Source organism: Haemorhous mexicanus, chromosome 25, assembly GCF_027477595.1.
Source record: "Haemorhous mexicanus isolate bHaeMex1 chromosome 25, bHaeMex1.pri, whole genome shotgun sequence".
NCBI classification, from domain to species: Eukaryota; Metazoa; Chordata; class Aves; order Passeriformes; family Fringillidae; genus Haemorhous; species Haemorhous mexicanus.
This window is the reverse complement of record NC_082365.1, coordinates 6,753,139-6,778,179: the sequence shown is the minus strand read 5'-3', so window position 1 is coordinate 6,778,179 and position 25,041 is coordinate 6,753,139. Positions and strand designations below refer to the sequence as shown.

General features: G+C 52.3%; 3 protein-coding genes across 3 annotated transcripts; 2 read left to right on the top strand and 1 right to left on the bottom strand.

The window, feature by feature from the left end:
• The first annotated feature begins 719 nt into the window (after window positions 1-719).
• TIMM17A (translocase of inner mitochondrial membrane 17A) lies at window positions 720-12,958 on the top strand. The gene is made up of 6 exons (XM_059867435.1): window positions 720-867; window positions 5,296-5,395; window positions 6,785-6,848; window positions 7,593-7,721; window positions 8,255-8,365; window positions 12,669-12,958. Exons 1-6 carry the CDS (start codon window positions 842-844, stop codon window positions 12,737-12,739), a joined length of 501 nt encoding a protein of 166 aa, XP_059723418.1. The 5' UTR covers window positions 720-841; the 3' UTR covers window positions 12,740-12,958.
• Window positions 12,959-13,888: 930 nt separating this feature from the next.
• ADIPOR1 (adiponectin receptor 1) lies at window positions 13,889-20,637 on the bottom strand. The gene is made up of 8 exons (XM_059867434.1): window positions 20,540-20,637; window positions 20,196-20,431; window positions 19,461-19,580; window positions 18,612-18,783; window positions 17,477-17,663; window positions 16,293-16,480; window positions 14,893-15,086; window positions 13,889-14,638 (listed from the first exon to the last, which is right to left on the bottom strand). Exons 2-8 carry the CDS (start codon window positions 20,361-20,363, stop codon window positions 14,510-14,512), a joined length of 1,158 nt encoding a protein of 385 aa, XP_059723417.1. The 5' UTR covers window positions 20,364-20,431; window positions 20,540-20,637; the 3' UTR covers window positions 13,889-14,509.
• Window positions 20,638-22,060: 1,423 nt separating this feature from the next.
• LOC132338449 (tetraspanin-18-like) lies at window positions 22,061-24,507 on the top strand. The gene is made up of 6 exons (XM_059867947.1): window positions 22,061-22,117; window positions 22,364-22,558; window positions 23,106-23,180; window positions 23,423-23,521; window positions 24,036-24,119; window positions 24,460-24,507. The coding sequence occupies exons 1-6, from the start codon at window positions 22,061-22,063 to the stop codon at window positions 24,505-24,507; spliced, it is 558 nt and encodes a 185-aa protein (XP_059723930.1).
• The last annotated feature ends 534 nt before the right edge of the window (window positions 24,508-25,041 follow it).

The window sequence follows — 25,041 nt, the reverse complement described above, 5'->3', positions numbered from 1 at the left end:
TGCCCAGGAATTTGCTGCCGGCACAGACACTGTTCTCTGGATTCAAGCTCTGCCTGCCCAAGAAACTGACCTGGTGATAGGTATGTCAAGTCCCAGCTCCAGCTGCATGCAGGACCACAAGAACATCCCCTGGGACATGTGAGGTCAGCCCAGCTCATGCAGCAGGGCTTGGACCCTGGCTAGGTTGGACAGGCTGGGAGCAATCTGGTCTAGTGGAAGATGTCCCTGCCCATGGTAGGGGGTGGAATGGGATGAGATTTAAGGTCCTTTCAAACCCAAACCACTCCTTGAATTCCATTAAATTTGGAGCAGACTGGTTTGTCCTTGGAGCAACTTGCACAGGTACAGTTTCTAAAAGAGCTGGAGATGGACTTTGGACAAAGTCCTGGAGTGACAGGACAAAGAGCTTGCCACTGCCCAAGGATTAGATGGGATATTGGGAAGGAATTCCTCTCCCTGTGAGGATGGTGAGGCCCTGGCCCAGGTTGCCCAGAGAAGCTGTGGCTGCCCCATGCCTGGCAATGTCCAAGGTCAGGATGGCCGGAACTTAGAGCGCCCTGGAATAGTGGAAAGTGTCCTTGCCCATAGCGAGGCGTGGCACTGGATGGAATTTAAGCTCCATCGTACCCAACGCGTCCCTCGCGCTGACATTTCTCTCCTCACGGCTAGACAACACCGCCACCGTAACTGCGCCTCTCAATCTGCGCCGGGGGCGGGGCCAGAGCATGGCGCACGCGCAGATACGTCCGTAATCGGCGCCTCGTCCCGCCCTCCGCTGCCATTGGCCAGCGCAAGGCGGCCGCAGCCAATCGCGCGCGGGGAGGTGGTGGGGCCGAGCAAGATGGAGGAGTACGCTCGCGAGCCCTGGTGAGGGAATCGGGATCGGGATCGGGATCGGGATCGGGATCGGGATCGGGATCGGGATCGGGATCGGGATCGGGATCGGGATCTGTGAGCACCAGGAAGGGAAGGGGCGGGGCGAGGGAGCGGTGCGGGCGCACCCCGGGGCCGCTCCCCGCCGGGGGGGCGGGGTTGACCTTGGTGGGGCCCCCTGAGGGAGGCGGGGAGGCCGTGTCGGCCGTGCCGAGGGCCCCGTTCGGAGGCAGGGCAGCCAAACCCCTCCGCTACCGAGTCCCGCGCGGCCTCCCGGAGCGTCGAGGAGCTGGCGGGGTCCTGCGACCTGCACGGCTCATGCGCCTCCGGGGGCGGCGGGCCCTGCACTGACGGTCCCCCGTTCTGTCCTTCAGCAGCCCCTTACTCGCAACTCCGTCCCTCATCCTCAGCTTCCCTTCCAGCCTTCCATTATCCTTAGTGCCTCCTCATTCTCAGTCCCCCATCATCGGCTTCCCTATCCTCAATTTCCCGTTTTCTCAGCTCCTCACATTTTCGGTCCCTTCTTCATCCCCCACAGGCTGCTCCCCTCCCCCTCTGCTCCCCATCTCAGATCATCTGTCCTCAATCGCCCCTCATTCTCAGCTCACCTCTTGTCTCCACCTGATGTACAGCCCCTCCAGTCATCAGTCTCCCCTTCATCCTCAGCCACCATTTCAGTGCCCCTATCCTCAGTCCTCCCTCTCATCCAAAGCCCTCCCAATTCTCAGTGCTACCATCTTCAGCCTCCCATCTCAGCCTTCCTTTCATCGACAGCCCACCTTGCTCTCAGTCTCACTCACACATTACCTTGGCCTTCTCTTGTCCTTAATTCATCTTCAACGTCTCTTCAGTCCCCAAGTCCTCCCTCATCCTTGGCCCCCCAGGCTCCCATCACGCCTCCCTTGGCCCTGCCCTTCTCCCTCTCCATTTCCATAAACCTAGCCTGGCCCCCTCCTTGCCAAGCTGGCAATGTCTGAATCCTGTCATGGTTCAGCACTGTCTTTGTAGACCTACACAGCCACATTGGTTGCAAGTCAAAGGTTGTATTTGAGTAGTAAAAGGATTAAATGCAAGCTCAGGTGCAGGGTTACTGAATCAGGGGCAAAGTTTCTGATCATGGTGAGGGACTTGGGACAAGGGCCTGGAGTCACAGGCAGGACAGATTGGAATGGCTTCCCACTGCCAGAGGGCAAGGTTAGGTGGGATAGTGGGAAAAAATTCTTCCCTGTGTCATGAGGCCTTGGCCCAGGTTGCCCAGAGAAGCTGTGGCTGCCCCATCCCTGGCAATGTCCAAGGCCAGGTTGGACACTGGGGCTTGGAGCAACCTGGGGTGGTGGAAGCTGTCCCTGCCCATGGTAGGGGAAGGAATAGGATGAGCTTCAAGGTCTCTTCCAGCCCAAACCAGTCTGAGATTCTGCTCACCTTTGCAGACAGAGACCTGTGACTGTTCATGAGGCTTTTCCCAAACTTTGCAGATTGCTCTCCTGACATGCATTAAGTTTGTCCATAAACATCACCCCTGCCTTTTCACAGCATAACATCTGGAACATGAGCAAAGTAAATAGTATTTATTAATAAATTGCTGTGGGCTCCAGGTAATCCCAGAATAACTTAGGCTGGAAAAGATCTCTCAGACCATCAGGTCCAACCTGTGACCTGTTGTCAACCTGTGACCCCACCTTGTCAACCAGACCAGAGCTCTGAGTGCCATGTCCAGTCATTCCTTGAACACCTCCAGGGATGGGAATTCCACCACCTCCCTAGGCAGTCCCTTCCACTGCCTGACAGTCCTTTCTGTTGAGAAGTTCCTCCTGATATCCTCCTCACCCTCCCCAGGCATAGCATGAAGCTGTGTCCTTAATGCTGTGCAGTTGGGGATGTTTTGCTGCCAAGCCATGTGGGGCTGTTGGTGTCCCCCATCGTTCTGGCCCCTTGGCTGCTGGACACCCTGTGGTCCTCCTGTTACCCAGCCCCTGGGAGCTGCTGTCCTGGAGTCACGCTAGGCCCTCTGAACCGTTGGCACAGAGAAAAGGCCCCTTTGTTCATTTAAACTGTGGCAGCCTCTGATTCCCATTGTTATCCAGCATTCAGGAGAGCTGCAGGATGCTGTGGGGCTTGGAGGGAGGACTCACCCCTCTCCCAGGCAGCCAGAGCTGGTGTGTGGCTGTCCCGTAGCCCTGAGAAAAGTGAAGTCTTGCTCTCTGCTCTTCTCATCTTTGAGAAATTTCTGGTGCTATTAGGAACAGGAACCCAACCTTATCCACATGTCATTTCCCTATAGCTAAGGCTCCACTCCGAATCAGGGAAACAATTAACAGTAATGTTTTGCTTGTAGATAAGTGCCAGATTAACGATGGAATAATCTCTTTTCTTCTCCTCCAATTCTTTATGAGGTCAGGCAGTGCCAGGTCTGGGGGTATTTTGTGTCGGCTCTGAGGGAGTTTGGAGGAGCTGACACATGCTGGCTGTGCTGGGATCAAAGATGTTCTCTCATTTAAAAGCTGCTCAGAAAGGTTTGGAGAGTAGTTTAAAAGAAAAATTAGGAACCCTGAAGGTAACAGTTAATGAGGTTAAAGAGGGAAGCATTCCTTGACTGGGGTCTCATTAACAAGGCTTCAAGAATAAAGCAGCCATGATTTGTAGATTGGAATTCCTTGACTTTATGTATACGGGAAGCCCACTTTATATAATCCATATAGATTTCCAAAAAGCTTTTTAATGAGATCACTCTCAGAGAGTTAACAAAGGAAGGGTTGGGATGTTTTATTCATAGCAGAGGAGATAAAAATCTGCACAGGAGATGTAAGAACAAAACAACAAAAAAATCCCTGAGAAAAATGATGTGAGTTGCTTTTCATCTTGGCATCTTGGACAAGAGTGTGCCTGGAGCCTTTTCCTGATGCAGGAAAAAGTGGAAGGAAAATAAACTGTTCAATTATTGAATGCAGTTAGGGCTGAGGGGGTTGTAATGAGATAAGATGAGACCATATGCAGGCATGGCAGACAAACAGGAGGTGGTGGAGGATAAAATACATCCCCCCTGCTTCCTGAGGCCTTGTGGGTTTGGGACCTGGATGTAGCTGTCACTGGGCACACTCAGTGGTGACACTTGGGTGTGGTCCTGGTGCCTTGGGAACAACCCAGCAATCCAAGGTACAAAAGCAAAGCCAACTTTGAGTGTGACCTGTGCACGCAGGAGTTCTCTTTGTAGGGGGTTGTGAACGGAAGAGACTGAAAATTAGAGATACTTTCTCCAGGAAGAAAACACCTTGTGGCAAAGCCTGCAGCACAGCGAGGGGGATTTGTCACCCCTCGCTAGGGGAGGTCTGTAAGGTGGGGAAGTGGCAGGTCCTCATGTGCAGGAGCTGGAAGCTGTAGAGGATCCTCAAGAACAGAAATATGACGTTACAAGTGAGATTGGAAGTGCTCATTGATGCTCCTGCCTGACAGAAACACTGAGCTTGCCATGGTGCTCAGATTTGTGACCTGCATGCTGTTGTAGGCTGATTTTTGCATTTTCTGATGATTGGCAGTTTAGGAGTTAAATCACCTGAGTGCTTGGCTGGAAGATCTAGATACAAGATGAAAGAAACCAAACAACTTTGTTATTCTGTGCTCTGAAATGACCCACAGTGACACCAGAAGTTAATGGCGTCTTAAAGCTCACCTAATTCAGGAGTTTGGTTTAGGATTGCAAAGCTCCAGTTCTTGGCAGAGGTTCTGAACCTGTAAATAAGGGTCCCTTGTCAGGTACTGATAGCCTGTGCTGCAGGAAGGTTTTATGCAAGGTTCTATGCAAGGTTTTCCTGGCTGCTCTGTGGTGTTGGAGCAGGAATTGTGGGTGCTGTACCTCTGAGGAGATCTCTCTTTTGTTTGAGTGGACTTCAAAGATCCCGGTTGCTTTAAGAAAAACCTTTCCAGCCTAGCAAAGATGACTTTGAAGCCTCACTTAAATAAGCAGAACTAATGAAAATGGCAAGTGATTCAAGAAAAAGTGTTTCGTGCCACCTGGGAGCTGAGTCTCATGGAATTTGGTACCTCAGTTCTCTAGGTCAAGAGAAGAATGAGATCAGGGAATTTAAAGCTATTTACACTATGTAAGTAGTGTAGGGCAGAGCTGGAATTCTGCAGGAGTTTTCCATGATGGAAGTATGTCTCTCTGCCTTGTGTGAGGAGTTCAGGCGTTTCTATCTATTTGGTACTCCCCACTCTGGGGAAGTGGGCCAGGAGACTCTGGCAAAGGTTGAGTCTGTTTTGCTGTAATATTCTTGATTTTTTGTTGCTGCCTGTGCAGTTAGCTGGATGTGAGATGGTATAGCCACCAGGCTCAGTCTTCACCCCAGTTATACCAGTGCTGAAGTGCTGGATCCATCCCACTCACATGACGGGATTCAATATTTTCATCTCTATTTTTCTTTCCAGTCCCTGGAGGATAGTGGATGACTGTGGAGGGGCCTTCACCATGGGGGCCATAGGAGGGGGCATTTTCCAGGCTATCAAAGGCTTCCGAAATTCCCCAGTGGTGAGTATAATCCTCTGAAGGTGTATTGACTGCAGTCTTGCCTCCACTGTCCTTCCCCAGGGAGTGTGGCAGCAAAGGGGAAGGAGAATAAATCCCTGTGCAGGCAGCAGGGCTGATTAAAGACCTCTACATTGTTAATACAGACCATGAGAATCTGTTGTGGCTCAAGATATTTCTTCATCTTTTGGGATAAAGTTGCTGCTTCCTCGTTTGCTCTGGTGTCTGCAGCGGGACACTGGTCACTTGTCCCTCCTAACTGATGAACATTTTCCTCAGGATGGGAAGTGCAGCAGGAAAGATTCGTCTGCCTGTGGTTCTGTCTGCATGGAGGGACATGAAGCCTAGGCTCTCCTTCCTCTCCTGGCCTTTCCCTTTCTTTTAAAATATGGAATGACTCAAAGAATCTTTTTCTCCTTCAGATTTATATTAAAGGGTATATTTTTCTTTAATTAATCTCTTTTTAATCATTGCAATTTTTATTAGCTCGATTTCTTAATGCTCAGATTTGTTTTCAATGCAGGAGTGAGTAAGCATGGAAGTGAAGTTTTGCTGATACAAGTCGGTTTTCACTTTTGGGATATCTGCTGCAAAATTTTGGCTATAAACTCATTGCAGAGACATTTGGTAAATTAAGTTTCAATTGCTGGTTGAACATTAGTTTTAAAATTTCTCTGACTTCATAGATAAGGTGTTTTTGATATTAGTCTGACAATAAGCTGTTGGTTTGAGGTGGGTTTAATAAATGTTTCCCAACTAGTCAGATCCTTCAGACACTTCACTTGCAAAGGACTATGTGCTTAATTAGAGTCTTAATTTTGCTTAAGACTTGCTAAATATACCTGTCCCCACTTCTGAGTGATTGTAACAAAAATAAAACTTGGTGGATATTCTTTAAACTGTGTTAAAGTCTGGGAGAGTGTGCAATTGTTCTGTGGGGTCCTGGCTGACATGTTGAGTATTGGACTCTGGAAGGCTCAACATGAATTTGCTTCTCTTGACTACAAAGACACCTACAATTGCACCTGCAGGAATGACTAAACATAGGACAACTAGTGGGATTCCCCAGCTGCTGGGAAGAAAAAATTATACATGTGAAAAATCACTGCTTATCCTGATAAAATGTTACTGTAATGCCTCCTTCAGTCCCACTGAGACTCTGAACCCAGATTGTTTCCTGCCTGGTGACTGTAATTCCCATCTGTACCTGACAGGAATATTGTATGGGAGTGATAAATAGTGAAATAGGTGTAAAGTATGCTTTGTCTCAGCTCCTTACAGCTGCTGAGGGTGCTTAGAAATGTGTTGGGCCTGTGGCAGGGTTTTGCAATATAGACTCAGCTTGGCCGTAAGATTTTACTGTTTTCTTTTGACTGAATTCTCTTATTTTAGGGTGTAAACCACCGGCTGCGGGGCAGTTTGACAGCTATTAAAACCAGAGCTCCACAACTGGGAGGTAATGAATTTTGAGGTTTTGTTGCACAGAATTGACTGTTGTTAGATAACAGAGTTTGGGAATGTAACATGGTGCAGCTGTACTGACACCTGCGCTGAGTCTCAGCAGGTTTGTTGACCCAAGCAATAGGTAAATACAGTTCTGATATATCCAAAATGGGTTTGGTTGGGGAGGAAACAGTCCATGTTCCTGGAGTGATAAGCCAGCTGTAATAACTGGTCATATCTTAAACAGCAGAGCTCCCTGGAGCTTCTTCATGGTGTGGAAGGGGTAAAGATAAAACTAACTCATTACAAGGAGTGATCCAGCTTGGATGAAGAATAGAACTTGGGGGTATCCATGCATGTGCTGTAGGATGCCGAGCTCCTGAGGCCACAGGAACAGGGTTGGGTGAGGTGTGAGGTGTGACATGACTCCCCATCATTGTCTGTAAGGAAGCATGTTAAAAAGGGATAAATCTGGAAGTTCCCTTTGCTAATCTGACTTTGTTAGGATGAAAGTTCCATTATAATCACAGTTTGATAATTTTTCTGTAGTTAATTGTAGCTTAGTAGCATCTAGAGATCATATGTAAAATGGGGTGAGAGGGGGATGATGACATGTCAAGTTGGAAATTTCCCTGTATTGATTTTAACCGTATTTAGCTCTTTATGAGTTTGAATTTACTACATGTCTGAAAGGAAGCACAGTAACACCACAGCATCTGTTATGCAGCATGACTGGCTTTGGTTTGATTTGGAACAGGGAGCTTTGCTGTCTGGGGAGGTCTCTTCTCCATGATTGACTGCAGTATGGTCAGAATGAGAGGGAAGGAAGATCCCTGGAATTCCATCACAAGTGGAGCCCTGACTGGAGCCATTTTAGCTGCAAGAAGTAAGAAACTGGGGACATCAGTTGAAAATCTCCTATTCTCTAAACGTACAGTTCTCATTGTTGTAGCAAAGCAGCAGTGACACTCTAATTGGCATTTGCTGTCTCAGATGCTGGAAAATAATCTGAAACTTTTTTCCTGTGCTTAGGAAAGTAATAATTAGGCTCCCAAGTGTTCCCAGTGTTCCTTGAAGGGAGGATGGGGGGAGTTGCCCAGTAATTATCCTTTAATGCAGATTAATGGATGCAAAATTACTGCTCTGAGTCTGTTTTAGGAGAGATTAAGGCATGGAGAGCGTGGTGAGGCCCTGACACAGGTTACCCAGAGCAGCTGTGGCTGTTCTATCCCTGGAAGTGCCCAAGGCCAGGTTGGATGGGCTTGAAGCAACCTGGGATAGTGGAAGGTGTCTCTGCCCATGGAGGGGTTGGAACGAAATGATCTTCACGATCCCTTCCAGCCCAAACCATCCTGGGATTCAATGGATTCTAACATGCAGCAAAGAAATTAAATGTTGGTTTGTGCTTTTAATTTCCAGATGGCCCTGTTGCCATGGTTGGATCTGCTGCAATGGGAGGAATTCTCCTGGCCCTAATCGAAGGAGCTGGAATTCTGCTGACAAGATTTGCCTCCACACAATTCCCAAATGGTAAGGAGCTGGCAGAGGATATGTCACAAGGATTTGCTTTGCTGATGTGCCCCTGTCAGTCATCTTATCTTAGAGTGAATCTGCACTCCCCTGCCAGCTCCTGAGGCTGTGGAAAGCCAAGAATGAGCTGCAGATGCTGATGACATGAGATTATCTCCTGCTGGGAGATGGGAGGTGGCATGGCTGAGAGCAGGGATGTCCCTGCTGTCCCTGGCTTCTGCCACATACATGGTGGCAGAAGGGTTTTACTCAGGGGTGAGACACAATGGTTTGAGGGAATGGCAGGCAGAAAATTGTGCAGAAGAGGGGTGGTTCTGGCAGGCTGTGGTCTGTGTGGGGAACCCCAGGTAAATGAGAGGATGAAGACCTGGCAGGTACAGATACATGATTTCCAAAAAGGGTGGTGGTGATTCTCTTCTAAACTGCTTCAATATCTACATCCCTCTTTTCTTTCCCAAGTAAAATGCAAGCAGAGCTCTCACTGAGTCACATACTGTTGTTTGAATGCTTCCTCTGGAAAATCCTAAATACCTCTGTCAGAGAATCCCAGACTGGTTTGGGGTGGCAGGGACCTCAAAGTCCATCTCATTCTACCTCCTGACATAGGTAGGGACACCTTCCACTATCCCAGGTTGCTCCAAGCTCCGTCCAGCCTGGGCTTGGACACTGCCAGGGATGGGGCAGCCACAGCTTCTCTGGGCTGTCTGGGCCAGGGCCTCATCACTTTCATAGGGAAGAATTCTGTCCCAATATCCCATCTAACTCTGCCCTCTGTCAGTTGGAAGCCATTCCCGCTTATTCTGTGATTCCAGGCCCTTGTCCGAAGTCCCTCTCCAGGTCTCTTGGAACCTCTTTAGGCACTGGAAGGGGCTCTAAGCCTTCTGCTCTCCAGGTTTAACATTGCCAGCTCTTCCAGCCTTTCCTCATAGGAGAAAATGCTCCACCTTATTTTGGGAAGAACACAAACCACTAGTGTTGGATGAGTAGCAGGTCACTAATTCCCAAGTGAATCCTCTCCTGGGTTTGTTCACTAATATTCTTCATACAGCCTAAACTATGACAATTTCTGTTTTTTAAAGATGCTTGAAAATTAATTTGCCTTGGAGAAGGTGTATCATCTGTCTATGACAATTAATTCTCTCTGGATTGTCCCACCACAGCTGTGTTGCTCCCTCCAGCAGCAGGCAGTAGATCAGGAAGCTGAATCCACATTTGTTCCATTTCACTGGTTGCTTTATTGTCGGGCAAGTCACCGTGGTTAAACTTTTCCAGAGGGGCCAAGGTCACCTCAAAAGCCCTAATGTGCAAGTTTCCAGCTCCTTTAGATGACTGGAAAGGTTCCCCTCTCCCTCCTCTGATCGATTTCCCTGTTAGAAACTTTGTCTAGTGCTACGTGTCCCTGCCCATGGCAAAGGGTGGAGCAAGATGAGCTTTAAGGTCACAGAATTCACAGAATGACCAGGTTGGAAGAGACCTTAAAGATCATTGAGTCCAACCCATCCCCCAACACCTCAACTAAACCATGGCGCCCAGTGCCACACCCAGTCTTTTTTTAAATAAATCCAGGGGTGGTGACTCCACCACCTCCTCCGGCAGGCCATTCCAGAACTTTATCACCCTTTCTGTAAAAAACTTTTTCCTAATATCCAACCTGTATTTCCCTTGATGCAGCTTGAGACTGTGACCTCTTCTTCTGTCAGTTGCTGCCTGGTGAAAGAGACTGGCCCCACCTGACCACAACCAACTTTCAGGGAGTTGTAGAGAGTGATAAGGTCACCTCTGAGTCTCCTTTTCTCTAGGCTAGACAACCCTAGCTCCCTCAGTCGTTCCTCACAGGGTTTGTGTTCCAAGCCCCTCACCAACATCATTCCCCTCCTCTGGGCGTGCTCGAGTGTCTCAACATCCTTCCCAACCTGAGGGCCCAGAACTGGACACAGCACTCAAGGTACGGCCTCACCAGTGCCAAGTACAGGGGAAGAATGACCTCCCTACTCCTTCTGGCCACACCATTCCTGATCCAGGCCAGGGGCCATTGGCCTTCTTAGCCACCAGGGCACACTGCTGGCTCATGTCCAGCCAGCTGTGGACCAGCACCCCCAGGTCCCTTTCTGCCTGGGCACTGTCCAGCCACACCGTCTCCAGCCTATAATGCTGCAGGGGGTTATTGTGGCCAAAATGCAGGACTTGGCATTTGGACTTATTAAACTTCATCCCATCCATTCAACCATTCTAAGTCTCTCTGTAGAGCCCTCCCACCTTCCAACAGATGGACACATGATCCTAACTTAGTGTCGTCTGCAGATTTACTAATGAAAGACTCAATTCCCTCATCCATGTAATCAATATACTAAACAGAGCTGGCCCCAGCACAGACCCCTGAGAGACACCACTGGTGACTGGCTGCCAGCTGGATGCAGCCCCCACTCACCACCACTCTCTGGGCCAGCCATCCAGCCAGTTCTGAGCCCAGGAAAGAGTGCTCCTGTCCCAGCCGTGGGCTGCAGCTTTTCTAGGAGTGTGCTGTGGGAGACAGTGCCAAAGACCTTGCTGAAGTCCAGGTACACATCATCCACAGCCTTTCCCATATCCACTAGGCAGTTCATTTGGTCATAAAAGGAGATCAGGTTGGTCAAATACAACCTACCCCTCCTAAACCCGTGCTGGCTGGGTCTGATACCCTGGCCATCCTTTAAGTGCTGTGTTGATGACACTCAGTATAAACTGTTCCATGACCTAACTGGGTACTGAGGTTAGGCTGACTGGTCTATAATTGCCAGGATTGTCCTTCCCACCCTTGTTGTGAATGGGCATCACACTGGCCAGCTTCCAGTCATTTGGAACCTCCCCAGTGAGCCAGGACTGTAGGTAAATGATGGAGAGCAGCTTGGCAAACTCATCTCCCAGCTGCCTCATCCCCCTGGGGTGGATCCCATCTGGTCCCATGGATTTATGAATATCCAGGTGGCTCAGCAGTTCTCTGACTGCTTCCTCTTGGATAATGGGGGGACCATTCTGCTCCCTCATTTGATTGAGCAGCCCAAGAGGACAGTTATCCTGAAGGCAAGTCTTCTCACTAAAAACTGAGACGAAGGCGTTAAGCACCTCTGCCTTCTCCTCATCTGCAGTTCCTAAGTTCTCTTCTGCATCTAATAAAGAACAAAGGTTAGTCTTACTCTTCCTTTTACTAATATATTTATAAAAACATTTTTTGTTATCCTTTACAAAAGTCGCCATTTTAAGTTCAAACTGAGCTTTAGCATCCCTGATTTTTTTTCCTACATGCTCTAGCAGCCCTCTTAAATACTACCTGAGAAACCTGACCCTCCTTCCAAAGATAATACATCCTTTTTTGATTCCTGATTTCCTTCAAAACCTCCTTGCCCATCCAGGCTGGACGTTTGCCTCGTCGACTTGTCTTTTGACACACAGGGACAGTCTGTTCCTGTGCCCTCAAGATCTCCATTTTGAAGATGCCCACCCTTCCTGAACTCCTTTATTTTTAAGGACTACTTCCCAAGAAACTCTCTGAATAAGTCTCTTGAATAGGCCAAAGTCTGCCCTCCGAAAGTCCAGTGTAAAAGTCTTATTAATGTTCCTATTGACTTCACCAAATATTGAGAATTTTATAATTTCTTGATCACTATGCCCCCAGTGGCCTCCAATCACCACCTCTCCCACCAACACATCTCTATTTGCAAATAACAGATCTAACATAGTCCCTCCCCTGCTGGGCTCACCCACCAGCTGTGACAACCCAAATCATTCCACAATTCCATGGATTCTATGAAACTCAGAGAGAAGGGGTTTGTCTTTGGAGCAGCTTGAACAGTGTAGTTTTCCTAAAAGAGAGCTGAAGAGGGGTGTCAGACAAGGTCCTGGAGGGACAGGGCAAGGGGGAGAGGCTTCCCACTGCCAGAAGGCACAGTGAGATGGGATATTGGAAGAAATTCTTCCTGTGAGGGTGGTGAGGCCATGACACAAGTTGCCCAGAGAAGCTGTGGCTGCCCCAATGCTGGAAGTGTCCAAGACCAGATTGTCTGGGGCTTGGAGCAACCTGGGCTAGTGGAAGGTGTCCCTGCCATGGGAGGGGGTAGAATTGGATAAGCTTTAAGGTCTTTTCCAAGCCCAACCAGTCTTTGATTCTATGTAACTTTTGAAAATTTTTATTAAACCCAAACAATACCATGGTTTATGATTCATTTTAAGAGGTATTTATATAAACAAACCAGCTGTGAATTCTGTTAATAGGAAGAATCTCCTGCATTTTGGTATTTATTTGCCTTTTCCCCTGTCCCTCCTCCAGGCCCACAGTTGTCAGAGGATCCATCCCAGCTCCAGTCACCCCCATTCAGCGACTACAGACAGTATCAATGATGGTCCCCGACCACCTCCTACCCCCACCCTCTCCTCCTCATCTTTCTCTTCCTTCCCTGTCCCCTCAGTGGTCCCACCTGGAGGATGCGGAGGGGGTTTGTACTTAACACCAGTGGTCATCCCTTACACACCATGCTAGGAGGACCTGCAGCATTTCTCAACGTCAAACTGCTCAGGAGAACTTTTAGAAAAGAAAATATATTTATTCCTGATATATTCCATTGCTGTAATGTTACACGTCTGGTAGAATACAAGGAAGTTTGAGACAAGGACCAAATAGAGTCTTGTCATCCTTTGGACACAGACTGGAGTGAAAGTCTTGGAGTCTCCTCTGGGATGTTGTGCCTGCAGTGAGCACAGCTGGAATGTAGCCTCTTCCCTGTTAGATTTAGGTTATGGGGCTGGAGGGGGAAGTATTGCACCTGCTGCCAGCATGGCCTCCTGCTTTTCATCTCAGATCTTGGCCTGAGCAAAGCTACCACATCTGCTCTGTGGTTTTGTCCTTAAACTCCAGCTGTGGAAACACCTTCCCTCTTGCCAGCAGTTACAAATTCACATCCAGTGAGATTTTTTGTTGTAACTTGTTAATTAACTAATTGACGCCATTGTTTGCTGGCAGTTCCTGATACAGTATGGAGCCTGGGGGATTTCCAAAGCTGGGCTACATCCAAACAGCTCAGCAAAAGGACACCCTCACCTCTGAGGGATGGCAGGGACAGGTGGCACAGGAGCTGTAGTGGCTCTGCATACACTCCTTCACCCATAGGTCAGGCAATGGCCTTCTGCTGCCTGAGCTGGGCTTTACTGTGCTGACCTCTGCCCTTCCAAACCCCCTGATAATCACTGTCCCCGGGGGAAGAAGAAGCCTCTGCCTGAGGCATAGTCCTGCACTGCCCCCACCCTACCCAGGCTGTGACACCTCTCCTGCCCTACTGAGCCCCAAGGGAAGTCACAGTCCTGGAGCTGTCACCAACTAGGGCCGTTTCTTGCCCTGTCACCACCACAATGCCCAGTTTCCTGGTTTATTCCAGCCCAGTTCAGAGTCCACCACAGCTGGAGGGATCCCAGTGCCCTGGGGCACTCCTGCTCTGCTCCTGGGGTGCCCAGAGCCCTCTCTTCCCCACCTCAAAAACAGACACAGACACATGGTGACACTGAACTATTGACCTTTTTATTTCAATCAGCTACAGCAGCTCTACATTCCCTACAACACTGTCCTTCCTCCCGACAGCGAGGGAGCTGAGGACTGCAGTGGCAGCGCGTTGTCTTAAAGCTTAGTATTAAATATTAAATATTCTTTCATTTATGTTTACATTACTTTGTCAAGGAAAACAGAACAAAACAAAAAGGACAATTAAAACTTTAAATTACATGAGTGCGTGCCCATGCCTGGGGCTGCCCCAGCCAGGCACTGCTGTGGGGGATATGCAGAACTCCTGGTGCAAGAGGAGCGAGATGTGCTCGGCTGTGCGGGAGCAGGAAGCTGTTCCCTGTGCTGTCGGAGCAGCAGGTGATCTCGGTGCAGCTAAAACACTGTCTGGAGGAGTCGGGAGTGCCCCTGCAGCCCCAGCACAGTGCATGGGGAAAGGGGTGAGGATTTGGTCAATAACTTTGCTAAAGGATTTATCCATTTCTTTTTTTTTTTTTTGTTTCTTTAAAAAAAACAAACAACAAACCAACAACCCCAAATGGTTTTGAGTCTTCCTTTGATTTTAGCAAAGACAAGAGTTTAAAAAGCACTTAGGAAGCTTGTACTAAAACCAGGTGCTCTCAGAGGAGAGAGTCATCTGTGCACCCCCCTTCCAGGCCATAGCGGAATTCCTGCAGGTTGGACACCCCATAGAAGTGGACAAAGGCTGCAGCCACCACCAGCACGTGGAAGATCTGATGAGACTGGAACTGCAGGGAAGCAAAAAAAGCCTTTAGGCCACACCAAAGGGGCCAGGACTGTCCTCTGTGCTCTGCTCCCCACTCTTGCACCCAGCAGCGATTTCCACCCTGTACTTTGCCCTGCCCACACACAGAACCTGTTCAAGGTCTGCCTACCAGCATGTGCTGAGGCACAGCCGGACACCCCCAGCCTCCAGCCCCTCAGTGCCCCCTCCCCTGACCCCAGAGCTGCCCCCAGAAAATCTGTTCAGCCCCACACTCACCCAGATGTCAAACTTGCCCGGGAAGAAGCGCTCAGGGATGCGGGCAGCGTAGAGCCCAGCGCCCGTGATGTACATCACAGCCATGAGGAAGAACCAGCCCATCTGCCCCACCGTGGTGGCCTTCACAAAGCCCTCAGCAATGGTGAAGTGCATGGTGGGCACAACTCCACTCAGTCCCAGCCCCAGGAACACGCCTGCAGCCCAAAGAGGAGGTCAGGGAAATGAGCTCAGTTGTGGAGGGGGAGCCACTCCTCCCACAAACTCCCCTTGATCCCTCATCCTCTGCTAGGAAAGCAGCTTTTCTTCACTGAATTCATAGAATATCTCAAGCTGGAAAGGACCCATTATGGATCATTGTGTCCAACTCTTATCCCTGTTCTGCAGACCCCCAAACAATCTCATCCAGTGCCTGAAAGTGTCCAAACACTTAAACCTCTCCAATCCTCATGGCACTTATCCTTCACAAAATGAGGGACCCACAGCTTCACATCCAAGGTACACCACCCCTGTGCTCACTGGGCAGAACCCACCCAGTGTTTCTAATGCAGGGCTGCAGCAGCTCCCACTCCTGGCTATGGGAATGGACATTTTGGAAAGTTCCAGCCTTTTGGATTGCACCAGGCACACAGCCACCCCTTCTAAGAAAGTAATTTCTTGCAGCTCCTGAGGAAGGAGCTCAGTGGCAGCTGAAATGTTCCAACTCTGGCGTCTGATGAGTTGGAAGAGAACAAGTGGCACCATAGTGACACTGGCCTGAAGAGGCTATGGGTGGCACTCGGCTGGATCCTGCTCATGGCTGGGGGCACAAGATGCAGTGGGGAGGAGCCATGGGGACGTGAGTTCTGCCTGTTCCCTGCCCTCATCTGAGGGCTCTCAGGTGGCCTCTGTCTCAGCATGGTCTTTTCTCACTCATGTAGCCAGGACAGTGTTCTGAGAGATATTTGTTTCAGGACCCTTGGGAGCTGGGGAGGGAAGTGTCTCCTGGTGCTCAGCAAGGCTGATGGGATCTGCCATTAAAATTGGGGTAAATTGGGGTGTGGGGCTGGAGGCAGCCCCCCACTCCACCCCCAGGAAGGCAGGGACCAGCCAGCGTGTCTCTGGCAGGGAAGAACTCAGGAATGCCTTCCTCCTTCGCCCCAGCTGCAGGTTGCTGCTGCTAAACTGCTTCCCAGAGAAGGCAGAAAAGGCACAGCCCCAGCCTGCCCAGGGCTATTTTTAAACTCCAAACCTCAGGCTCTGCTCAGGAGATGAATCCCCAGCACAGCAAGAGAAGACAGGAGGCCACTCCCTGCAATCCTGTGCTGCTCAATAGGAATGAATCCTGCAGGTGCCCAGAGCTTCTCCCAGATGGGATCGGCCCAAAGTGCCTCCCAGGACTTGGGGGAGGAGGGAGCTCCTACCTGCTCTGGTCTGCCTGTGCTTGGGGGTAGCAAATCGGTCCCACTGTGCCACAATGATGGCAGAGATACCCAAGACACAGACGATGGAGAGGTAGATGAGTCTTGGCTGTGGGGAGCAGTAGAACGAGTAGTAGAGCCACGGGACGAAGCTCCCCATGATCAGCAGTGCAATTCCTGAATAATCCAACCTGCAGGGAGGGTGCAATGACACAGAGCCACAGGTGAGCCCCAAAATCCACCCCTTTCATGGGTGGGAACTCTCCAGCCTGCACCTTAGTGGAGTCACTGGGCAGGAGGGGTGTGCTGGGCAGGTGTGACAGGAGAAAGGGCCTGGGCACAGTGGGAATGCTGGGGGTGGAGGAGGGGAGGGTGGCCAAGAGGTGGATGGAGCTCAAAGCATCGGGAACAAATCCCTGTGCACATGGATCTGTGATCCTCTACTCATCTCACCACAGAAACATAGCCCCTGAACTGCCCTGCCAGGAACACAAGGGCATTTCTGCAGGATTTGTTCTGGAGACAGGATCCCATGGGATCTCTGGCGGTTGTGCAAAGGGGATGGGCAGGATTCCCGGCAAGCAGCACCCAAATAAATGCCTTTAACAGCCATATGGGAGCAGAACGTCACTTGAGAGCCTCACTGCAAAGGCTGATGGGAGCTTGACCCTTGGAGCAGCCCAGGAACAGGCACAAACCAATGACCAGCCTTCCCACTCTCCTGGGAATCCTGTTTGTGTTTCTTCTTTCCATTTGGCTTCAGTCCAAACTGGATCCAAAACAGAAGTTTTTAAAAGCATCCAGTAAACTGGAACCTGCCAAACTGGCCATGGCCCCCAGCTGTCCCGTGAGACCGAGACCCCTCCTCAATTCACTACTATAAGGGGCATAGAACCTGTTCACTTGGGAGCACAGAGGCCATTCCTGTGGGATCCTCTTCCCTTGGGAGCTGCAGGGTCCCAGCAACTTTATCATGCACCTGAGGCCCCTGACCTGGCACATTTAAGGTGCTCAGGCAGAAACCTCCAGAACCCTGTTATGGTTGCCCTTAGTTCCATGCTGGATTGGGTTGATGCTCCCTTCCCACAGCGATAAAACATTTGGGAATGCAGTGCTTTCCAAGATGAAGTGCTGCAAAAACCCAAAACCTCCCAGAAGACCACACAACCACACTCATGCTGACTCACTTGGAAAAAGTCCGTGAGACCTTCTCTGAATGACAGTACACAGTGTGGAAAAGCCAGGAGAAGCTGAGGCACAGCACTGCTCCCAGGAAGAACATCCCAAACACCACCTTCTCTTGGAGAGGAGCCATAAAGTACATGTTGGGCCGCAGCATGGTCAGGATCCCCAGGCAGAGGAACAGAACAAATCCTGCAGGAACACAGGGAGAGGGAAGTCAGGGGGACAGTGGGGAACTTCAGCAAAGCCAGGATAAAACCAGCCCTGGCCATGCTCCTGGAGGTCCTGGATGTATCCCAGGGGTGCTCACTAAGCCACAGTGGGTCCTTGGCTGAGGCCTTTTTTCATGCAAACAAGAGAGGCTGGGGTCAGGGAAAGGGGCAGGCACAGGGCAAAGAGCTGCTGAGCTGCTGTTTCACAGGGTCATGGAATCATAGACTGGTTTGGGTGGGAAGGGACCTTAAAGCTCACCACATTCCACCCCCTACCATGGGCAGGGACACCTTCCACTATTCCAGGATGCTCTAAGCCCCATCCAGCCTGGCTGTGGACACTTCCAGGGATGGGGCAGGCACAGCTTCGCTGGGAAACCTGGGCCAGGGCCTCACCACCCTCAGAGGGAAGAATTTCTTCCACTCTTCCATCTATCCCTGCTCTCTGGCAGTGGGAAGCCATCCCCCCTTTTCCTGTGACTCTTGGCCCTTGTCCAAAGTCCCTCTCCAGCTCTCCTGAGGCCCCTTTAGGTACTGGAAGGGGCTCTGAGGTCTCCCTGGAGCTTTCTTTTCTCCAGGCTATGTATTTCCAGCATTCCACACCCAGCTCCAGAGCAGAAGAGCTCCAGCCCTCAGAGCATCTCTGTGGCCTCCTTTGACTCATTTCAGAGGAATATCCTCTGAGGCTCCCCTGTTTTGCCCAGGACACATTTCCCTGTCCCACTCCGGCAGAGGCTGAGCCCAGCCCTGGTCCCTCTCTCCCAAGGGGCTCCAGGAGTTCCAGGCACTCCACGTCTGATCCTCATGCATGCACAGGATCTGCACAGGGAGCCCTGGGCCCGGAGAAGACATGGCACCAAGCCCGTTCTGACCCTAATGCAGGGTCTGAGTACCTCCAGCCCCAGGGCTCCCCCTTCCCCACAGTCACCCAGCAGGTGTGTCCAGATGTTGCCTGTCTCGGTGTGAATGCGGAAAATGCTCCGGAAGCAGGCGCGGAAGGAGGGCATGGGGGGCCGGTGTCCGTGCAGGAGGTAATCGTTGTCCTTGAGCCAGTCAGGCAGCACGTCGTACGGGATCACACGCCAGCGCCCCTCCCATACCTGCAACACACCAGGAGGATCAGGGCAGCCCAGAGCTCCAAACCCATAGGAACAGCCCAGCCCTGGGATGCTCCTCAGAGAGAGGAAGTTTGGCTTCTCTGATATCAGGTGCCCTGTGGGACCCTGTAAGCCACTCACCCACATCCTGCCCTTTGCTCTCCATAACTTCCCAGGCAGTGATTCCCAGTCGTCCCAGGGAGTGATTTTACCCCCACCTCAGTTCCCACAAAGACTGACTCCCAGCTCCTGAAGGGAATGATTCCAGGACCCCCCAGGAAGTCAGGGGTGATTAATACCTTCAGATTTAACCCTTCCACACCCACAGACTGTTCCCTGCAGGGGGAATTCCCAATTGATCAGGGAAGAAGTACAGAAGCCACAATGACTGCAGGCACCGGGTGACTCCCCAGCTGGCACTTGGACTCCTGGGCCCCACCCAGGCCCGCAGGAACATCTGAACTGCTCCCAGGTTTTCACTCACCATGGCTGGGCCAACCCCCTATCCAGCTATCCCCTTCCCACACCGTTCCCAGGGATGCTCTGGAAGCAGCCCAGCAGAGCTGGAGCCATCTGCAGCCACGTGGAGCTTTATGTGGACACAGCCTGTCACCCCAAACCTGGGGATTAGAGAATCTGCTCCAAAATCAAGACTGGGGGATCACCACAGGCTCCGGTACCTTGTACACAAACTCTTCCATCTTCTCCATGGCATGGTGAGCCTGCAGAGGCAAGGTCAGCACCCGCACCACCTCCTCCTCCTCCTCCTCGCGAGCCACTGGGCATGGCGGGTCCTCGGCCTGCAGCGAGAAGAGGCGGGAGGGAATTGTTCCAGCCCCGGGAGAGGAATTATCCCTGCCCTTCTGAGAGCACCTGAAGCTTCATCCCTCTGACGGGATGGGCAGGACCCGCCGGTCACCCTTGTTTATGCAACACACTGCTGCCTGACCCATCCCGGGCATGCTAATCCCAGATTTATCCTGTTGAAAAGCGGGATTAGCACCAGGGATTTTCATCCCTACAACCAAGGCTGGAACGGCCGCTTGGCCCAGCCGGGAGACCCCAGCTGGCCCACCCAAACAGAGGCGGCTCCGAGCCAGGAACGATCTGGGTCCCGGCACAGCTCCCGCTCTCTTCAGACGGGAAGGGGTTTGGGAAGGTGATTCCCGGCCCTGTGGAAATGCTGGTTGACGATCCCGGTGACATTCCTGTGAAGAGCTATTCCGGCTCTATGCCTGCTTGGCAGGAGCAGTTTATGCCGGCTCGGAACACGGACCGGCCCGAGAAACACGGAGCCGTTCTCTAGCTCTTAATGGGATAACGGGCAGATTCCCGGCATAATCCGCTAAAACGGAGCGAGGAGACTGAGCCAGGCTAGGGTTCCCTTCCCGCCCGGGGGTCTCAGAGGGGCTCACGCTGGCCGCGCCGGTCGGTCCTTGGTCCCCCTTCTCTTCTAGGAGCGGCCCCAGCTCGGCGAGCTCCAGGTGCGCCCGTTCCCGCTCCCGGTCCCGGTCCCGCTCCCGGTCTCGGCCGGCGGCCACAAGCCCGCTGCCCGCCCCGGCGGAGGCCTTGCGGGACGCCATCGGGGCGGCGGGTGCGTGCGGCTCCGAGGCAGCCGGTGAAGGTCCCTCCGCGTCCTTCTGCCGCCGCGCTGGGGGGGAAAGAAGCACAGAGTTACCAGCACTGAGAGGACCGGCGGCAGGGTTCCCCCCAGGGGCCTGGAAACAGCGGACGCCCCGCTACCCCGCCCGTCCCTCACCGGCCGCTACATCCCGCGGGCGGCGGCGGCGCCACCGGAAGCAACGCTAAAGGAACGGGAACGCACAGGGCTGGTTCCGGCCTCGGGGCCACGCCCCCACCAGGGCCACGCCCCCAAACCGCTTTATGATTGGTCAAGATCACTGTCTGTCTCTCTTTTCTCCCGCCCCAACTGCCGCCACCCGCTGCGATTGGCCGAGCCGCCCCGCTGGGGCGCCGGCGGAAGCCGCTCTGGCCGCGCGGCGCAGCTTTGTGGCTGCGCGCTCGGTTGCCCTCTGCTGGCAGCCCGGCGATACCGCGGGGGGACAGAGCCCCGAGGGCCCCGGGTGACCCCGCGGTGACACCGACACCGCCGTCCAGCTGAATTATTGGCCCCCGGGATGAATTCTCTCACCTTTTGCAAACGTAACTGTCATAATTCAATTTCTTCATCAGTAGATGCTGTAATGAAGAACTTTGTGTTTCAAGCATTGAGTAAAGTCACATCACCAAAACAAATACGCATTAGGCAGGCGAAGAATATGCTTTAGATATGTGGGGTCATGTAAATTTTACTGTATTTAACCTTTTACCCCTCCGTGTGCTTGATTTTTTGAAACCTTGTCTTAGTATCTGGTGCAGAATAAATAATGTTTCCTTTCTAACATGACCATCTGTTTAGAGAGCTCCTAAAGTAGGCAACAAGAGAAAACAGACCCTGTCATCCATTTGGGATGTCCCTGTGTCCCAACAGCCAATAGCTGTGTCCTTGCAGCACCATCTGCCTGCCCACGTGTGGCCATTGAGGGCTTTCCCGAATGGCCACAGCAATTATCAATGGCCGAGGTCACCCTTGGCCTGGTAGGGCAGCTCGTCTTTCCCTGCCCACAGGTTTAATTTCCTTGGCTGACAAGAGCAGGAGACTCCCTGCCGCCGGCTGTATAATGGTGGATCCTGTTCCCCATCAATCATTCATGGCCTTGCTGCTGGAAGAGATTTCTTGGGGACTGCTGGAGTATCAAGCGGGGAGAGATTTTCCGACCTTTGTGATGTTATATAGGTGCTGGCAGCACCAGGGAAGGTTGGAGGTACCTGGGTCGCCCACTATCCCTGCAGGGTGAGTGGTGTGGGGGCTGAACACAGGATTTAGAGAGGACATGGGTTTGGAGGGGACATGGAATTTGTAGGGGACCCACGATTTGGTGGGGACACAGGGCCTGTAGGGGGCATGGGTTTGTAGGGAACGCAAGATTTGGAGGAAACACAGGGTTTAGATGGGACAGAGGACTGGAGACATGGGGTTTGAAGGGGACATGGGGCTGGGAGGGGACACGGATTTGCAAAGGACACAGGTTTGGGGCTTTTTGGGGTGTCATGGGAGATGGTGGGGATAGAAAATGATCTGGGAATTTTGGGAAGCTGCATCCCCCCACATTCTGCTGGAGCCATGGGGTCCAGGACAAGTCAGGGCTGGCTGTGGGCAGGGCTCTGCTCTCCTCTCCATAGGGACAAATACTGCTGTGTCCCATCTCTTGGTGTCCCCATGGGTGTCTTGAGCTGCATGAAGTACCTGATGTTCATCTTCAACATGCTGGTGTTTGTGAGTCCCCCTGGGCCCTGTGGGGTGCAGGGGTGGGGTAACCTGTGCCTGGGGATCGGTAACTCCAGCTGGCTCAGGGGTGGGTGACACCAGTCCCAGGGAGGGAACCAAGGGTTGAAGCATCCCCTATCCACATGGGGTGACATTTCTGTCTGTCTCAGGGGTGGGTGACACCCATTCCCCGGGAGGTGACCAAGCCTTGGACATGTCCTGAGCCCCTGATCATCTCCTGACCTCCCCCTGCAGGCTGGGGGAACATGCCTGGCAGGCATGGGAGTCTGGGTGGCCGTGGACCCGGCTGGTTTCCAAGACATCGTGGCCACCAGGGCCGTGCTGAGCGCAGGCGCGTGGCTGCTGCTGGTTGTGGGCATTGCCCTGTCCCTGCTGGGCTTCCTGGGCTGCTGCGGGGCCCTGCGCCGGAGCCGCCCACTCCTGCTGCTGGTAAGGGAGGGAAGATGGACAGGAAGGGGCTGCAGGATATGGCCAGGGGGCACTGGTGGCAGGAGTCAAGGGCTGAATGGTGGTGTTCCTGGGATGAAGGTTTCCTGGAGGAGCAAGGAGCTGGTGCTCCTCATCCTCAACATGTCCTGCCATCCACTCCCCACCTTGTGAGTCTCAATTTAGAGCCCAGAGGATTTATAAAGCCACCAAGTAGGGTCAATTTTCTCTGAAGCCACTGGCGTCTCTCACATGGCATTTCCAAGATGACCCCACTGCTGCTAAGGGGCAGAAAAACGCCTGTTTGAGCACCAAGACCCCCATTTCTTCAGCATCCTCAGCCCCTTGCAGACACTGCTTGTTTTTAACCCCTGCCTTGCCGCCAGAGTGGTCAGAGATGTGGCATCTGTCCCCAGGAGGTGTACTCATGTCCCTTATCTCGGGGGCACAGGGAACAGGCAGGGCTGGTGCAGAGGAGGGCAGGGATAACGTGAGCAAGCTGCTGGTGGGATCAGTCTGGTCTCTGACTCCTTCACCTGCTGCCTTCCAGTTCTTCATCCTCGTCAGCCTCGTCTTCCTCATGCAGCTCATTGGGGCCGTTCTCTTCCTGGTGCATTGGAAACAGGTACCAACACCATCCCCAGTGTCACCAGCCTCCCTCTGTCATGCCATGGCCATGGCTCTGAGTCCACCCGGCAGCTGGGGCTGGTGGAGGGACACCCTTTACCTCACCTCCATCAGCAGCAGCACACTACAAACTGCAAAGCAGATGGGGGGGATCCACTGGGTGCCCAATTCCCCTCAAAAAGAGCTAATCCTGAGTAGAGTGGGAGAGGAAAAGTCCCAGCCCTGGCACCAATTCCACAGGTCCAGCCCGAGCACTTCCTGTCTGAGTTGCAGAGGAACTATGGTGGGGACGAGGGTGCTGAGGTGTTTTCCACGGCCTGGAACACCCTGATGGTCATGGTGAGCAGCAGGGAGGCTCCTGGGGGATGCACAGGATCCACCAAGGGTGACCACGGTGATGATGTTTCCCTTCTGTTCCAGTTCTCATGCTGTGGTGTTTTAGGACCTGAAGATTTTGGAAATGGCTCCCGCTTCCAAGAGCTGCACCCAGGGATGCCATGGCCACGGGCATGCTGTGCCCGGGATGGGCTTCTGCAGGTGGGAGAACTCCTGGGCTGGGAGCAGTGCCAGGACAGAAGCCCTGGCTACATCCATGAGCAGGTGTGGCACAACTCTGCTGTGTCTGTGTACCTGTCCCAGCCTCAGCCCTTCCCAGGCTCATGGAGGAGAACATAAGGGACAGAAACCAGGGACATTACCTGGTTGTGGTTCAACAGTCCAGTGGTTCCCAAAATCTTCAGCTCCTCCTGCCCCACAGGGGACCCCCCACATACCCCTGCAATTCAGTCCCCCTCTGGGCTCCCTGTGGCCATGGGGAACATGAGAGAGCCCTTCCCTCTTCTCTGTGCCGTAGGGTTGCTTCTCTACCTTCGGCAAGACCCTGCAGAGGTACATCTCCCTCCCTGGAACCTGCAGCTTAGCCGTGCTAGGCATTGAGGTAATGAGGGGGGCCGGGGACAGGCAGGCAGAACATCCACTCTTTGTGGCAGAGGGGTTGCTAAGTGGGCAAAGAGAGCATAAATGGGCTAAGGTCTGTCTCGGGGTACAGAGCCTGCTCTCTGCTGCAGATAGGGCAGGAGAAGGAGCAAGGAAGGTTTTGTTTTACGCCCCCTGGGTCTCCTTGCCCTGGTGTCCATGTGCAGCACCAGAAGAGCTGGCCCAGGCCCCTTGAGGGGCACAGCGATGGCCCCAGGCCAGGGATCCTCCAGCCCCTCTCTGCCCCTGGCCTGGCCTGGCCCTGCTATAGGGCTGACCCTTTCCCATCTCCATCATTCCAGATTTTTGCCATGTTCTTCGCCTTCTGCCTTTACTACAACTTCGACTGAGTGGGGCAGGGACACACCCAGGACTTTGGGAGCAGCTGAGGACACAGCCTTTCATCACCCAGCAGAGATCAGCTCATCACTGTATAAACGACTCAGACTCCGGGTGGGAATGACTAAATAAATTTTTATTAGAACCCGTAAAGTTACAAAGCAAAGAGGGGACAGTGCTAGAGCATAGTGACACTCTCTCTGCTCACCAGAGGGTCAGCTCACAAAATGGCATCTTTGCCTTTTATACACTCAAGGTTGCATCAGCCACATTAGTATTCATACACAGTCCTTCTATGTCCTCCCAGCACTTCCCACATTCTGTGGCTTTGCCCATATATATATACTTGGCTCCTCCTAGGGTCCATGACCTCATTCTTATAAGTAGATTTGTCTCCTCCCAAGGTCTGTCTGTTAGCCCTCTGTGCCTCTCATTAGTGGAGCCCTTTTTGCATCTTGATTGGTGGTGAGGTGTTACCCTGCTGTGGGAAATGCAAGCACAGAGAGCTCCCAAAGCCTCGAACATACAGGCTCGGAGATAGAGTG